We start from the raw sequence: 17,971 nt of genomic DNA, 5'->3' as shown, positions 1-17,971 counted from the left end.
CAGATGCTGCATATAGATCATAATAGTGACATAAGAGGCTCACCTGGAGACCGGGCTGTAAGGAGGGAGGAGGAGAAGAAAAAGGACAAAATAGATACAAAAGGTGACCATCAGTGACCAGAAATCATGAAGGTATGCAGTGTTTGAAGTAGAAGCTCAATATTTTGGGTAATGCACTTTTGTTTTGTCATTCTGATGGAACGTTAAATGAGAGGATCAACATTAGCCTTTTTTTTTTGTGCCACTCAAGAAGCGGAGAAGATTTTGCGAATTAATTTCTAGATCATGTTCGATTATGGTGGAGATCTGAATAAAGTTAAATATAGTTATACCTCTGACTTTAGCAGAGGACGGTGCTCTCTGGTTGATACTCCAAGTGAAATCAGCTTGTGAAAATGTGAAAATATTCTTTCATCATGAATTCAAAGGATTAAACATTTTAGTAAACATTTTAAAAACTTGATCACAAAGCCTTTTTAGACAATGGCTCCCTGAAGTCGTGAGCCAATGAACACCGACTGCTCTTAGTGTCTCATGCTGCCTCCAGCTTTTATGTTCAATAAGCTCTGCTGGGTTAACATCGTAGGAATTAATCATGTCTGGGCTTTAAGCAACTCTTTGGTCACTTTCTTGGGGTGTTTTCTGTTTTGTTTTTTTTTAGTGTTCAGCAGTAATAGAAATATAACAAACTTATGCAATAAGGAGTAGCAAAACCAATATCAGAATTTCAGTAATAATACTGTTGCTGAAAAATGAAATGACTACTTCTACTTTGAGCGAGTTCGCAAAATGAGTCATTAATGTACAACAAACCAGTTTTGTTTCAACTGGAATGACCCCTGAGCTCAGAACTTTGGAGAACTTTCACTTACCCTGCATCGACATTTGAACACTCAATTAATTGTATAATGTTTCTCTCTATGAATCAGACATGCACTTGTTGTATCAGTGACAGTGTTGCTATGTTGTTTAAGATGAATTACCGGTAGGTTTGTTAATAGTACCTAGCAGCGGAACAGCTGGGAACCATGCAGGACAGGGGGCCCTGAGGACCAGGATCAGGAAACACTGCCAGTTTGGTGTCCGTTTGGTAAATAATATCTATATGGCTGCGATAAGCATTGCAACTGTTGCTAAACGCTAACGCATGAGGCTCATGAAGGCCTAACATGAGCAAAATAGATTGAATATTCTCAATCACGTGGCTCCAACTCTTTAGTAAACTAAATATTGATGAGTTGATGTGGGTTATTGATAATGTTTAGAATGGATAATATAGACCTTTATAGTCTGTATTTTTATTACAGAAACTACACAACTATGTTATACTATGTTGATAACTCCATTAAAGAAGTTACTTTGACCTGGTGGTGCTCTGCTCCTCTATACACCATTCACACACAGTCCAATCAGAAAGCAGTTGCGAGTATTAGATGTCTCCCAACAACACTATACATCAAGCCAGACGAGGTCTGTACTGTAGTTGGACTATAAACACGTCTAATATATGTTTATTAACATTACTCTAGCATTTAGTACTACTATGAAGTGAAGATTCGATACAATCTGTTGGGTTTGCTCTATTTTTTTTTTTCTCAATGGGATGAATTAACATGACATGAATTTGTAATTTGGACTCAGTTGGAATAACATTTATGATATACGGATTGTTAACAAGTTAGGCAACATTTTGATATAATTGGACTGCACTGAACTTGTTTGCTTTCTGTGTAAAATTGCCATGAGTTGATGTTTGTTCTGAATTGGCGCAATACAAAATATGTTTTCAAATGCTTGTAGGTGAAGTCTGTTAACTCGAACAGAGAAAGACTAATATTTTTATCCGGCTGAACTTTCACATGCAATATATCAAATGTTGAATCCTCTCATTTAACTGACACAAAAAAGACATTACACAAAACACCAGGTTAATAACACCAGGTTAATAATCCTTTGACGATAAAATAAAGATGGGGGAGGAGAAAAAAGGGTTAGAAACAGCACTGTACTGTAAACAAAAAATGCAGACAAAAAACACTTATAAAGTTCATTTAAAGAGGGAAAAAATAAGAGTGATGTCTTCCCAAGTCACTCTTGCTCACCTGGAGATCTTGCTGCAAAGGGGAAAGGAGAAAAGATTTGTGAAACAAGAGTTTAAGCAAATTAACTTTTAAGGGGTAGCAACGATGAAGTGATGGAGAAAGTCGCAGCGATGAGAAGGTCAATAAAAAGATAAAATATGGGAAGAAACTCATGTGAGACAGACAAGGACATGAGCGGATTAAAGAAGTGACAACAGAACAAAAACAGAAAGAGCAAATGCCCATCTGCTGGTGAGTTTTTGGCATCATTGTCGATCAGGTACTCATTGCAAGGCGAGCGGACGGCACTTGATTTTCTGCTGTTTGTCTGGAACGCTTAAGAGTAAACATTTTCTCAGGAAAATAATTGTTGTAAATGTTACAAGGACAAAGTGATTTTGATTCTGAAAATAAAAATCACTTTTGTCTCACCTGGAGACCTTGCTGCAAAGAGGGGGTAGGGACACAACAGGAGGGAGGGCAGGATGGAGGGCAGGATGGAGGGCAGGATGGAGGGCAGGAGGAATGGCGCGGAATGGAGATGAAAGGAAGAAGTTGAGTTTTCAGTGTGAATGAAAAGGATCGTACAGAAAAGATGGACTGATGAATACACAGATGGGCAAAGTTTGACCGAGCTCACCTGGAGACCTCGCACCTACAGATCCAACAAAAATCATAATGGGGAAAAAGAAGAGTTCAAAGTTGTATTTATTGGTTCTGGGTTGTTGGATAAGTGTTAATAAATGGTGGACAAACGCTGCAAAAAAGGACAACATTAGCCAATGTTTGCATTGTAAATTTTCAAGCATACTGGTATATGTAGAATAATTTCCACTTTTCCAAAATGTTCCAAATCCCTTTTTACTTCTACTTTCTGGAATTTCTTTTTTTCACTGTGCAAGATTTTAATCTCTGTTAATTATTTCAAGCTTTACCTCCATTTGTGCTCATTTTCCATCTCAAGAAACAAACAGAAATAAAAGCATTTTCCTTTTTCTGTTATTTATAGTAAAAGAGAGTAAAGCTTGAATTTAATTCAATTCAATTTTATTTATGTAGCGTCTATTACAACAGACGTTGTCCCTAGGCGCTTTCAAGAGACCCAGAACATGACATAACAGAACATAAAGCTCTAAAGACAATTTGCCGTTTCAGCGCAAAGAAGACTCGAGCATTAGCATTAGCATTCATTTTGGTTATAATTTATGATTTTCTTTTCCTACTTGTGTCAGTGTTGGTTTCTACTTGAAAATTTACAGCTAACATTTAATAAAAAGCTGACAAAAAAGGAAAATAAATAAATAAATAAATAAATGAATAAATAATAGAAACTCCTCCAGATGTGCTGACCATTCTGAGAGCCAGCGGTGTGTGAACAGTACCAGGTATCAGGACTAGTTTCTGGAGGTGTTTCTGAACAGTTTGCTTTGTATTCTGGGTCTCACCTGGAGAACGAGCACCGTGGATGCCTCCATTGTGGTTCTCACTGATGGAAGAGAAGTCCAAAGACGTACGCGGTTTCGGGACAAACTCTTTCCTCGGTTTGACAGAGGTATCCCTTATGCTACAAAGATGGAGAAAAGCAATCCTTCAGGGCACAGATAAGTCTTTCTCTTCTTCTGTTTCTCTGGCAACGTAGATAACTGCTCACTGTTCCAAAAACATAAAAACAACCAACAAACAACACTTTCTTCATGAAAAAAATGGAGTTGCATTAGTACTGACCGTTCATCGATTTTGCTGGAGAGCTGTGTGAGGATCTCGGCAGACCGGGCGTGATACTCCACCTGAGCATGGACCAACGCAGCCAGCTGGCTCACCTGCTCGATCTAGCAGCACATGAGGAAAGGCTCCATTAAACATCAACATTGCTCTGAGATGATACGGCCATTCAAATTTAAATGGGACCTATTATGAAAAACATGTTTTTTCTTGCTTTAACATATATAAAGTGGTCTCCCCTCAGCCTGCCAACTCAGAGAAGGAGGAAAGCAACCAAATTCTGCAGTGTCTGTACAGCCGCCCGGATGAGCCATCCAGTGTGATGTGGCTTCTACGAGCCGTTCAGATTCTGTGCCTGTTGTTACGTAACGACGGGCGCAATTTACATCGGTTGGCCTCCGATGCCTGAAACCACGCCCACAACTAACTCTGCCGGCCGGAGCTTCTGCCATTTTTTCATAGCGGGGTATCGCGTCATTCAGGCAGCCAATCAGCACAGAGCCTCATTATCATAGCCCCGCCCACTCAGAATCCCGCATAGATAATGAGGTTAGAGAATGGGATGATAAAGACATGGTTTAGAGGCTGAATTTATAATGTATTTAGCAAAAACAATCAAAAGCTTGTTTTTAAAGACATTCAAGGCCTGTTTAAAATAGGTATTAGATGCCATAATAGGTCCCCTTTAAGTTTTTGCACTGTCATTTACTGATGACTTATGTCCCCTACGGCTTTTTTGCTTAGAATCAAGATGTGCAGAAAGTTGTTTATTTAACGTGGTGATTATTCTACTGCTTCAAAGCTTCTACAGCTTCAAATTTTATGGTTAATGTTATTAATCATGTGTCCTTATACAATATAACCTAAAGTTACATATCATTAAATGTGCATTTTTCATAAGGTACTTGAAATATTTTACTACTAAAACAATGGTTATGATTGTAAAACAATAGTATTATATATGATTCAAGTTTCTTCCCATTGTTTGAAGTAAACAAAAGCGTAATACAAAATATAGTTAATTTACAGTTTGCGGTTTTTGAACATTTAAGTTATTTAATAAAGTGAAAATAATTCTTGAAGTGGGGAGACGTGTGGCATGTATAAATGTGTCAATCTTACATCACTCTCCAACAGGTTGAACATGCTCTGCTCAGCAATGTCCTTGGAGTCATCAAATTTCTCAAGTGCTTGTTTGATCTCATCTTCTGTCACTTTGCCCTGACGTTTCTTCTTATAATCAAAGTCCAGACGACGACCCTCCAGTTTCTTCAGGTGATGCTGTAAAAGACAACTAGATGCTGAAATGATGATGATTTGAGCAGCTTTGGTTTGTTTTTTGTTTTTTTGCCCAACTTCTGTGCGGATAAAAGTTCAGTACATGTACCTGAATCTCCTTGAGATCTTTTTCATGGAGGTTCTGCATTGGATCAATGAAATTTTGCTTCACCTCCATGTCCAGAGCATCCTTGACCTCACCAAGCTCATGCATGGATTCTCCAACATCCATCAGAGCGAGACCTGGGAGAAAATAAAGACACATGGAGAACAGAACGGTGAATTTATGTCAGCTGCTTATTTAAAGGTGCATGTAGAAGGCAGGGAGTCTCTTCAAATAACAGCTCAAATCGATCATTTGTTAATGGAAAGAAAAACAGCAGATATTTAAACTCGCAGAGGCTCGTATAATGTTACTGTTACTGCCTCCGTGAACGAAGATAAATATGGTGCTGTGTCTGTGAGGAGATTGTAGAAAAGTATGTGTTTAAGTTTACCAAAGTTAGACTCCTCTCCAAGCTCCCTGCCAAACTTCTGCATGGACTCCCCCAGGACGGTCTCGGTCTGCGTGTAGCCCGGCCCCTTCTCCTGGCCTCGCATGCGTGACATGGAGCTCATCATGCTCATCTTGGCTCTGGTGGCTGTAAAGACAAAACTCTAATTGGATAAAACACCTCGGGATCAAATACGCGACCAGGATTTACATTTGCTGTCCAAAGAGATCTATAAAGGGGTTGTGTCTGCTTAAATCTAATTTGATGTTTGAATTTAAATTGGATACTCTTTAAAATAGGAATGTTCATGAATTTCATTATTTTATAAAGAAAAATAATTGTAGAATTTTTCAGATAAGATTTAGCTGCTATGTCAGCATCTTAGCCAAAATAATCAAAAGTAAACTTTTCAGAAAGTGAGTTCATCATTTCATCATATTTATTTATTTCGAGCAATAAACATAACATAAGTTACCTGCGTGCAACATAAAATTAAACAAATACCTTTTATCAGGTTTATCAGGTGCAGGTTCAAAATACAAATTAATTCGTCAACACTCGAAAGGGAGTGGGAAGAAGAAAACTTATTTAATCCCACCCCTGTTTCTCATTAACAACTTGACAGATTTTCTTTTTAAGGCTTCCTCCTGTCTCAACCAAACAAATGAAAAAAAGATCTATATCAAATTATAATAAAAAAATTTCTACAGTTCACCTCACTTAAATTCACACACATTGTGGCTACGAAATGCAGATGCATTTCATGGCCACAATGCCTGCAAATCCAGGAACAATGTATATAGTAATATTTAAAGTTAACCGTTAACTTATATTTATAATAAACCGTTAACTTATATTTATAAAAAATACCAGCAATGGTAAGAGTAACAATACCAGAAGGTAATGGACATAATGGACATGGACATATAGTACATACAAACACGTCAGTGATGGTAAGAACAACAGTACCAGTAGGTAATGGACAATACAAACTTACTAAATGAGGAACAACAATTACACAAACATTTCAAGACCGAAGTTGATTAAACAAAGTGTTACCACCCGCTCTCTTTATAATTTGACCAGACCATGTGTTTTATATAGCAATTTAAATCTGTGGATGTTTTGGCATTGCTTGTGTTGGATATCCAGCCTGTTCCAAAGTTAAACGTAATAATCAAACAGTTGTAATTCTTATAAATCTATTTGTGGCTGTTTAAATTAACATTTGTCATATTTTTTTCCTAACTCAAAACAGATCATGGAAACTAATTTATGTGCACAAAATGAATGATGCAATCAAGTCTGATCTCAAATCCCCTAAATGATTAAGTCATTAAGTCACATAAAAAAAAACAAAAAAAAAAAAACAAACAAAAAAAAGAATCAATGCACCTCACATGAGATTTCATTAATTAGAAACAGTCGGCATTCATCATGGCAAGAGTGAGAGTTTGGGTTGCTTTCTGCATGTAACGTTTCAGATTTTTAATTCATTTAATATCCTTGGTAAATGGCTGTAATTACACTGAAAATACTTTTTACCTCTAAGAAGACAGGACAAAATCAATCTGAATAAGAAACAACAATCACTGAATCTCGGCTACTGAACAGAGCTGGTTTAGATACCTGGGTTTGGCTGCAGGTACTCGGTGGTCTTGGTCATGATGTCCAGCACCGCTCGACTGGTGGCGTCCACCTTCTGCAAGCCACAACGCCGAACGACATGCAGAAGGGGAAAAATTCATATCGTACAGAAATAACAGGTAAGAGAAGATAAAATACAAAACACATGCTTAACATGTACCGAAGAACAATAAAATATGACTTTGGTCACAGATCCTGTCATTACACGGTGACAAGATAACTGTGACGGAAAGAAAATAGTGAATGCTTAGAGTGAAATCCTCAAAGATGTTAGATGTTTCTGGAAATCCTGCGTATCAAAAGGGCCCTATGTTGTAACATATACCGGAAAGTTGATCTTCAAAGATTTCATAATCTAGCAACACACCAATAACGTCTAGAACAGTGGTGGCTCGGGACCCAAAAGTGAGTCGTGGACACATTTTCAGTGGACGTGGGACTTTTTTTTCCTGTATTTTTGGAAGAACTTGTCAGTTGTCATACATGTTATATTTTATGTTTATATATGAAAACATTATTAAGTCAGTCTCAGGTTCAAACTGCACCACCTTTTCATAAGATACATTTGAGAAGTTTAAGATTTTCCTCAACTTGGGTTTCCATGTGTCATTAAGAAGTGATGGTGGGTCCTAAAGCCAGACCTTTCTGTTTCAAATCTTTTTTATTATTTTTCACAAAGAATATAAAAATACAATGTTACATTGAGAATGTATATCCAAGCCAGACCTTTCAAGGACCACTGCTCTAGAAGATTAAAAAAAAAATAGATAGTCATAACTCGCCTTTTCCATTTCAGTGAAGTCATCATCGAGCTTCGTTCCTTCTGCTCCTCCAACCTTCTCACTCACCCTCTGCAAAACAAACAAAATAAAACATCAGCTTCATGGATTCTAAAAAAAAAAAACACAAGGTGACAAAATTATCTAAACAATTCTCAGTCCTGGAATGAAATATTTGTTAAAAAAAAGCAGTAAAAGTACAAATTCTTTCTTGATTTGCCAGAAGACAGATCTTCTAATTTCAAATTGTTGCACATGAAAACTGAAGATACATTATTATTATTATTATTATTATTAATAATTTATTATACAGTACTACAAAATAAAAGGCTTAATGCTCATAAAGAAAGACCATTTCCTAGCTCCTCCTTTTAAAAATTCAGTGTAAGGTTGACAGTTGAGCAATCCCAAGATCAACACATGAGATAAAATAAATGCTCATTTAAAAACTGCAAGTGATGCATGCAGCTGCAGTGATGGAATCACTGTGTCTCCTAATAATATTTCCAGATTTCCAACCATGCACGCCGTATCACCATGTGATGTATGTTTGTCTCCTCCAGGGGGCAGCAATCAGACATATTGAGGCCAAACAGCCATTCAAGGAGCAATCAGGAATGCCAAGTTCAGCAATTGAAAAGATGACAGAAATGAAATATTTCAAAATGCTCTGTCTAAAGACACTTCGATACTGCCAGGAACTTTCATTTTGAGAGATGACTACTACACCTCCTGAGCCACAGTAGCCCTACAGATACAATAGTCAAGTTGGAGGCTGACTTATGTCATCCGGAGTTTTATGTCAAGTAACAGCGACTATCTTGAATCGAGTGAGTAAAGTGAGGCGCATTTTTAAGGTGGGAGGGATGATCTGTGACAGACAGAGCAGCAGGGTATATAAAGCTAAGCCTGTGGCAGAGGTTTGTGCAGTGTCAGACTTTCTGAGGATTGCTGCTCTATGAGTCATCGTGGCAAAGTCTCTTCCAAACACACTCGTGAAACAGCCCAGTTTCTTGTGAGCAATGCAAAGAAAACACATGTACACACATACCGCACAAATCCACGCTTCTTGTTAATAATTTCACCTAGACATCACTACAAAGCCCTCAGGTAGTTCCCATGGAAACAGGTCGAGGTGTAGCGTGCAAGTCGCTCCCACACTGAATCATTTCTTTCTGTCACACATGCTCATCGACAACCAAAAATGACACGAGCTGTAATGTGTGGATGTAAAAGGGAGAAAAGTGCAGTGTACACATGTCACATACAGGACTGTCTCAGAAAATTAGAATATTGTGATAAAGTTCTTTATTTTCTGTAATGCAATTAAAAAAAAACAAAAATGTCATACATTCTTGATTCATTACAAATCAACAGAAATATTGCAAGCCTTTTATTATTTTAATATAGCTGATTATGGCTTACAGCTTCAGATTAAGATTCCCAGAATATTCAAATTTTTTGAGATAGGATATTTGAGTTTTCTTAAGCTGTAAGGCATGATCAGCAATATTAAAATAATAAAAGGCTTGCAATATTTCAGTTGATTTGTAATGAATCCAGAATGTATGAAATTTGTGTTTTTGTAATTGCATTACATCAAATTTTCTGAGACAGGCCTGTAGGTGCTGAAGCGCCACAGCTGGAATATCTAAATATTAGACTGAACTATTATATAAAGGCACAATATATGAGGCAAGATGCATGTAAGAGTTATCTGGTTACAGATATAGCAGTGATGTGCATGGGCAGATAACAAGGGCCATGTTTCAGAGAAAATACAGGATTCTGAGTCATCTGAGCTGTCAACGCTGATGAACAGACAAAGGATGCCCCCTCCCCCGCCCCCTGACAACCTTGAACAGGATGAGGCGGGAACAGAAAATGGATTTATGTATAAACGAAGGCTAGGGAGAAACTTTGGGTTTATTTCCTCAAATAAACAGATGAATACCAACCGAGACAGACAGCATCTCCGGGTTTCTGCATATACTCAGAGGAAGAGCAATTGAGTGGAAGAAAATGAACTATTTGTGGAAGAGCGTCTTTGCGCATGCTGCTGCCCACGGCTGCTGTCAGTGAACGTTCAAATGCCAGACTCTTCCAAAGGAGAGCGCAAAATCAGCGGCCGTAATACTTTGATGACTGAAAGCCGAGTATACTGCAGTTTAGCACATTGATGAGGGAAGATGCATAGCAAGATGCCCTCACCTCATCTAACATGTCACAGCCAATAAGCAAGGGAGTGGTGATGCTCTCTGCTACACCCAGAGACTCACTGGACACACTTATGTAAATGTGTCACCAGCCAATAACCTCAGCTAATGCCCAGTAAACCAGTGATGTAAAACCTCCCCCAGAACCACACACAGTTTTACTGTGCTTTTCGCCATAATGATCTATTTTTATCCCTCTAATCTTCCTCATTCAACAAACAACCTCACCCATCTCATTCTCCACCCACCGCCCTCCCTTGGCCCCTCTAACTCCTTTCCCTCAATCTCCCCGCAGGGGAAGGACATAGCAAGGTGAACTGCACAGCAGTGGTGACTGTGTGAAGCGAACCTTGAAGAGATCTGTAAAATGCTCTGCTGGGAAGTAACAGCAGTGACGTAGATGACATGCAAGCTGTGACATCATGGCTTGCAGCAGTGAAGACTGTCACGAACAGTGTCTGTTCACAGAGTGCATGCACAAAATGCTGCTTCATGATCTCTACAAACAAGATACAGCTTCATTTATGGCCAGGATTTTTTACTGCAGTCCAGGATTCCCCTCGGGAAAAAGAGAAGAAACAAATGCAGAGAAGATTTGGCAAATTTTTCATGGGCACAAGCCACATACTTAGCTCTGCTGCTCATCCCACAAATGCACGTTCCTTACAAATGTGGCAGCATTTAAAAAGGGAACTAAACAGGATTTCCTACTGTATAAGATTTATTGCCAAGAAGCATCGTTACAAGAAAGAAATAACACAAATTTCATGAATACATCTATACAAACACGCACTCATATTATATATATAGTATCTACCTATCTTTCTATCTGAATTCTATTTAAAAAAAACCTGATCGCGTGTTTAAAAATTGGACTGGGGAACTGATTTGATAAAAATTCACCATAAACGTTTACTGTATAGAACACACTGACTGATCCTCAGATGAAATTCGAAAGGAAAAGACCCCGACCGCATCATTTCAACCCCCAGCCTTTTGTCTTGGTTTCTCATATGCCCTTTGTTCCGAACACATGGTCCACCAAGCGCAACTGGAGAAAAACTTCACCACATTTATGATACAAAATAAAGAAGTTAGATACAGTAAATGCATTTAAAAGATTGGAATAAATATATTTATATATCTCCATCCCATAAAGTGAGTAGTAGTAAAAACACCACATAAGATGATACATGGATGTAAAAAAAAAAGAAATGTGGTAAAGCAATTAGCAGTGTTATCACCACTAATAGTCATGCTATAAAAGGTAATACTGCATTAAATTTGTACTGAGAAGTCAGTATTTCCAGGTTAAGTCAAAAGTTTTAAGTGGATGGTTTTCTTTTGTTTGAATTCAAACTTGGAAATTAAAAAAACAGCATTCCCTGACTTCAGTATCCAACATTGCTGATACTTGCATCCATAAAGTAAACTCATTTCACTGTTTCAAACAACTATTTCTTATTTTATTTACATTAAGTCAAACATCCATCCATCCATCCATCCATTTTCCACCGCTTATCCGGAACCGGGTCGCGGGGGCAGCAGACTTCCTTCACTCCAGACACTTCCTCCAGCTCTTCCGAGGGGAGTCCGAGACATTCCCAGGTTAATGTTTGCTATTCATCATTGGATGTGTTACTGTGCTCTTCGTAAATCCTGCTTACAGTGTTGTTTTGATTTAGTTTTGCCAACAATGGGCAGCAGTGGCAACAGCTAGTAAGATGTTTGGAAATGTTCATTTTCCAACTTTATAACTGGAACTTGGTCTGTTTGGAGTTCCAACCCCTATCTATCAGATTTGCATTTATATTAAGGCTTTTCTTCCACTAGGGGAGTTTTTACCTGCCACAGGGGTGTCTCTGAAAATTAGAATATTGTGATAAAGTTCTTTATTTTCTGTAATGCAATTAAAAAAACAAAAATGTCATACATTCTGGATTCAATACAAATCAACTGAAATATTGCAAGCCTTTTATTATTTTAACATTGATGATTATGGTTTACAGTTTAAAGGTATTGTGACATAATTTTTAACATGCTTTTAACACTATTAAAAGTCTTGGCCAACATCCCTCAAATGTGTCTAAAAGAGTGTAACAAGAAAAACTTCACTCTAGTACTCCATTCCTGGCTTTTTATGACAGTGTTTTTTTGCGCCGTGAAAAATGCTTCCTTTTCCCCCTTTCCTGTCAATCATTGCGCCGCTCCTCCTCCCAACCTCCTCCAAGCCAGCCATACGCTCACAGCGGCGTCTGAGAGTTAAGCCGGGTGCGACAGGAGAAGCATGCACAGAAAAGCAGCACGGCGAACCACAGCAAACAATCATAAAAATAAAGGCATGCAAGCAGCAGTGTCCCCTTATCTTAAGTCCAGTCAGTGGCCGCGGGTCTTCTTAGCAGTTGTCCTCCGGTGATCAGAACAAAAGAGGCTCTAAACAGCTCTGTGTTAAGCCTGATTTATGGTTCTGCATTAAATCGACGCAGAGCCTACGCCGTAGGGTTCAGCGTACGGTGCGCGTCGCCGCATAACCCTACGCCGTAGGCTCTACGTCGGTGTAACGCGGAACCATAAATCAGCCTTTATGGTGCGCTGGAGAGGAGAGGAGACAGGGAGCTGGGTGGAGGGGGCGGTGATTTAGCGGGCCTTGACGTCACGGCCCGCCACCAAACCAGATGCGCCGTTTTTGTATAGTTATGCGGAAAATCCCACAACTGTGTTTTTCATGTCACAATACCTTTAAGATTAAGATTCCCAGAATATTCTAATTTGTTGAGATAGGATATTTGAGTTTTCTTAAACTTTAAGCCATGATCAGCAATATTTAAATAATAAAAGGCTTGCAATATTTCAGTTGATTTGTAATGAATCCAGAATGTATGACATTTTAGTTTTTGTAATTGCATTACAGAAAATCACAGTATTCTAATTTTCTGAGACAGTCCTGTATGTAATAATTGCTCGGGGGTCATGTTCAGGGTCTCTGGAAAGCATCTACAGACAACATCTGTTGTATTAGACGCTATACAAATAAAATTGAATTGAACCCCCGAGGTAATTGGAACGCACCATAATACTAATATAAATATGAGTGTGTCGCTTTGCTAGGACTGTAACCAAGTTAGTCGTCTGAGCTTTCAAAATTGGCTGAGTGGCAGTAAACCCATGTAGAGTTGAGATTGTTTAAACTTCTCTGTTGTAGCCTATGGTTCTACAAGACAATACTAAAGAAAGGGAACCAAGTTTGGTTCAAACTCACACCATTTATCACATCAACAGTAAAGAGTTTCTCACCTGACCACTAGGGGATGGCTCCAAAAATGTATCAATATCCATTGATCTCCAAAGTTTAAAATATCCACATTTACAGCACACATTTACATAGGCCTTTTGCTTGCAGGCGTAGGCCAGTCTCAATGGGTTAACCAAGTCCTCTGGCCTACGCCTGCGAGCTTAGTGATCGCAGGTCCCAGCGCAACTACGCCAGTTCTCCTTTTAGCTCTGGCAACAATATTGCCCTTCTTCAAATCAGAAGTCCACACACTCCACATACAGATGTCCCTGAAACAATACCAACCATTTATTAGATCAAGGGCTGCCATATTTATTCATGGTTCACCTGTACACTGTCGGAATTTACTGTTCAGTCCCCACACAGATTAATGGAAACACTGTTAGCAAACACTGTGGAAGTGTTTAAACAGCAGGGACCTCTCACCTGTGCAGGACATGCTCAGCTAATACTATGACAAGACTGACACACACTCTGACACAGATAGCATGTTGTTGCTTTTAGGCACAAGCCCAGGATTAGATTACGCCATAACCCACTGTGTACGACAACATCATATTTACACCGTACATGTAAGGTCAAATCTGAGGTTACAATGTCACCTAAGAATAGGGTTGCCACCCGTCCCGTAAAATACGGAATTGTCCTTTATTTGAGAAAAAAATGTTGCGTCCCGTATTGAACTAATACGGGACGCAATTTGTCCCGTATTTTTATTAACGCCCCATACACACGTCTGTCACACACACATCAACACTAAATTTAACAATAATGAAAAAATAAAACACAGGAAACATTAAGGCCAGCAAAATCTTTGTTTGTGTAAATTAACTTTTACACCATAGTTGAATTATTGAAATAAGTTAACTTTTAAACCATATTCTAGTTGAATTATTGAAATAAATTAACTTTTACACCATATTCTTGTTGAATTATTGAAATAAATTAACTTTTAAACCATATTCTAGTTGAATTATTGAAATAAATTAACTTTTAAACCATATTCTAGTTGAATTATTGAACTAAATTAACTTTTACACCATATTCTTGTTGACTTATTGAAATAAATTAACTTTTAAACCATATTCTAGTTGAATTATTGAAATAAATTAACTTTTACACCATATTCTTCACCTGTAGTTATATTCTACATCTGGGCTGATGTGGACTTACGTAGCATAGGAGGATATTCCAGTTGCTAGTATGGTTGGCTGTCTATACAGTCATACACGTTCAATGCTATTAAAGCACTTTAAACTTTAAATCAAAGCATTTGTTTTTTTTTTCATATAAAATAAACACATTTTTATGCAGTTTAGAAGTTTTGGGGCTTTTTTTGGCTCCTGCACTGCTGAAATCGGGGCGTCCCTTATTTCTATTTCTGAAAGGTGGCAACCCTACCTAAGGAACATCTGCTGATTGGCTTTTATCAATGCAAAGTCCATTTGACAAACTCTTGTTACGGACAAGTGCAGCCTTGCGACTTAGATACGTAAAAAACTGTTCTCATTTCCTCCCTGGTCTGGTGAACTTACAAACATCAACACTGTTACCATCAACTTTGGATCAAATTTGGAAGAAAAGATTACTAAAAGACTAGAAATAATACGGACATGAATGTCTGTACACAGCAGTCTATATTTCTTTCTGAAGAGACGCTCACATGGCAGAAAGCTGCATTGTTTTCCTACGGTCTAAATGAAATGTCTGTGACATGCTTTGGTCAAAATGCCAAAAGACATACCACACCGTAGCATCTAGGTAGAGGTAAACATGGGGAAGCCGTGTAATACTCAAAATTACTGGATCTTTGATGTCATACAACCCTAAAAATTGAGCACAAGTAAGGGCACAAAAAATAAGTGATTTTCCCGCTGTATGCTCCCTTTAAAAACCGAACTTTCAGCATTAGCCCATGTCACATGGTGCACAATGTGAGGTGCACAAGGAGCGTGCTGCCTCCATTGGCGCCTCCCACGCCTCCCCTCCTTGTTTCCTGCTCACCAGTCTAATCCCTGCCGGGCACACGGAGGTCCCTGCTTTAAATACGCCCAGGGTGGAAGAGAGAGATTAAAAACGACAAGAGTGATTAGCAAGGCTGTCGGGAGGACAGCCCCGATAGTCTACAATAACAGGGCTCTGTGACTCCTCCTGAGAGCATTACAGACACCCTCTCCCGGCTCGACCAGCCCTCTCTGGGAATGACCCGTTTCTACATCGTACAGGGACATAACCTTGACAAAAACAACCCTATTAATGTCAAATTGTGATTTACCCACTTAATATAATGATTAGTCATGCACTCATGTCGTTTTCTTATTCTTCATTCTCCTAATGTTATGACAAATTACAAATTTATTCTACAGCTGGGCTGTGACTCAACAATATGCACACCTGGATTCATCTTAACAGACATCCCACCTGCCATGGTTAAATCCTGACCTCAGTTACAACAACATAACACCTCCAAGTCCACGCCGTGGCTAGATATTAATGCCTTAATTAGCAACCAACCCCGTAATCGTACCGGCTGTTCCAAGAATAGACCTGTGCCCTGGTGCAATCAAGGAAAATCCCTACGTTACTCCTAAATCACAGTATTCAGAGTCACGGTGGGGGTGGTTGCTCCCTAAATCTGCAGCTGCTTTAGGATGATGGTAATCCTGCAGATCACCGAGGCCAGGGGCGACGTTAGTGATAAGAAAATACAACAGAGCAGCTGGTGGAAAGGTTAACAGAACCACAAGGGGTATAAAAAAAAAAAAAAGATCTCACACGAGCTATTGTGACGTGCCTTAGATTAGCTGCTCATTTCAGCTCGTCCAGTGTCTGTAAGAGAGGCAGGCACCAGGGCGGAGTGATGCAACAAATACCTTGAGTGTTAGATCCCTGTCTGTCCAAACTCAAGCCAGCATCAGTCGAACGCTAGGCCAAGTTGCTTCACTAACCTCTGTCCTCTCTGAGTGTGCGGCCTGTGGCAATTATAATCTGATTTGTAAGCTTGTGCTCGGCTCTTATGTAACGTGGATGAGTCTGTAGCTGGGGAGAGGTGTGCACTCACTCCCATCCTTCCATGTCGTGCTCAGTCGATGAACGATGGAGGGGGAGGATGGAGGGGCGAGGGTTGAGAACCAGCTGGCGCTGTGCGTGTGTGTGTGAGGAAAGCGTGCCAGAGTTGGTGAGCATTGCGATAGCGATGATGAAACAGAGATGGAGCATGATTAGCGGCTCACATGATGGAAATTATGGCAAGAACTGCATGACTGGAATCAGTGTATTAAAATCCATGTTGGAAATCAGTTTTTTTTCCTTTTGTGTGCGCGTGTGTATATGCGTTTGTGCGTGTGATGCTGTGACTTCAAAGAGTGTGTATTTTCTGAGGGTAGCATTGACAGTCTGTGCTCCACTTTCAAGACCACCTATAGATCTATCCAGCAAAAACAAGCGGGTGTGAAAGGCTCGCACTGTGCCGTTTAAAAAAACAAAAAAACTCTTATGCAATCATTTTCAAAAACTCCTCTCATTTGTTTTTCTTTTTTTTTAATCTCACATCCATACTGAAACTGATCATTATTATTTTAGTTCCTTGTCCTTTTTTCCCCTCATCCAGCATCTTTCCCTCTGAGCTCTTCTGTGTTTGTGGAGCCTTTAACCTTTTATACACTGCGTGTAGGCAGAATAATCTTAAAAATGTGTTTAAATGTTTGGTGTTTTATGAGCTTGTAATATTTTTGAGTGAGTCAAAATACAGAAGAGTTGCAGGGGTTTCAGCTTTTTTTTTTCCTTTCGTTAAAGATGAGCCATATTACTTTTTTATTTTAAATGCAGGAAGGGCAAACAATGCTTCCTGACATTATGTTAAAGATTATAAGGCAAAATGGACTATTCTGTAATTGATAATAAATATTGTTTTAAGACGGAAGCAGTGGGGTGTATAAAATTCCAACAAGTGACTCAATGCATAGTACACAGGATTGCCACACTCTGATATTTTATTTAATTTTCTTTTTCATTTCCCAAGCTCCTTTCAGACTAAAGGTCCCCTTTAAATGTAATTTAAAGGGGACCTTTTATGGCATCTAATACCTATTTTAAACAGGCCTTGAATGTCTTAAAAACAAGCTTTTGATTGTTTTTGCTAAATAAATTAGAAATTCAGCTGACTGGCTGACTGTTCAAACGAAGAAGGGGCTGACATAGCCGCAGACGAAACAACAGGGCTCAAGTCTCCAATATTGACCGTGAGACTGACGCATTTCAACAAGTTCACAAGTTCTCACGCCACACACGGCATTTCTCATGCTGAGAAATTAACTTCACCGCACAGTAAGTCCAACAGCCCATTTTACAGACGAGTCAAGGTACGCTACTGTGCGCTGAGCTCTCAACTCAGAGCAGCTGTTACAGTTACCGACCTATCAGCCAATCAGAAAATAGATTTTTTTTTGTTGCCAGGTAAGGC

At 39.0% G+C, this 17,971-nt stretch overlaps 1 protein-coding gene across 3 annotated transcripts in view; it reads right to left on the bottom strand.

The window, feature by feature from the left end:
- sh3gl2a (SH3 domain containing GRB2 like 2a, endophilin A1) overlaps positions 1 to 17,971 on the bottom strand; it is a 42,756-nt gene that overhangs the window by 2,531 nt on the left and 22,254 nt on the right. Inside the window, exons 2-10 of one of the 3 annotated variants that reach the window (XM_061717799.1) lie at positions 8,005 to 8,073; positions 7,205 to 7,277; positions 5,579 to 5,722; positions 5,191 to 5,324; positions 4,926 to 5,084; positions 3,807 to 3,910; positions 3,527 to 3,645; positions 2,722 to 2,736; positions 44 to 2,114 (exon numbers count right to left, since the gene is read on the bottom strand). In XM_061717799.1, coding sequence (XP_061573783.1) covers positions 2,089 to 2,114; positions 2,722 to 2,736; positions 3,527 to 3,645; positions 3,807 to 3,910; positions 4,926 to 5,084; positions 5,191 to 5,324; positions 5,579 to 5,722; positions 7,205 to 7,277; positions 8,005 to 8,073 — 843 coding nt within the window. In that variant the 3' untranslated portion in view covers positions 44 to 2,088. Of the gene's footprint in view, positions 1 to 43; positions 2,115 to 2,563; positions 2,737 to 3,526; positions 3,646 to 3,806; positions 3,911 to 4,925; positions 5,085 to 5,190; positions 5,325 to 5,578; positions 5,723 to 7,204; positions 7,278 to 8,004; positions 8,074 to 17,971 lie in introns of those variants that run through there. The other 2 variants (XM_061717792.1, XM_061717786.1) reach the window with 2 other exon arrangements.

This window comes from Cololabis saira, chromosome 1 (genome assembly GCF_033807715.1).
Source record: "Cololabis saira isolate AMF1-May2022 chromosome 1, fColSai1.1, whole genome shotgun sequence".
In the NCBI taxonomy this organism is placed as follows: Eukaryota; Metazoa; Chordata; class Actinopteri; order Beloniformes; family Belonidae; genus Cololabis; species Cololabis saira.
Note: the sequence above shows the minus strand (reverse complement) of the source record. Positions and strands in the feature narration are given on the sequence as shown.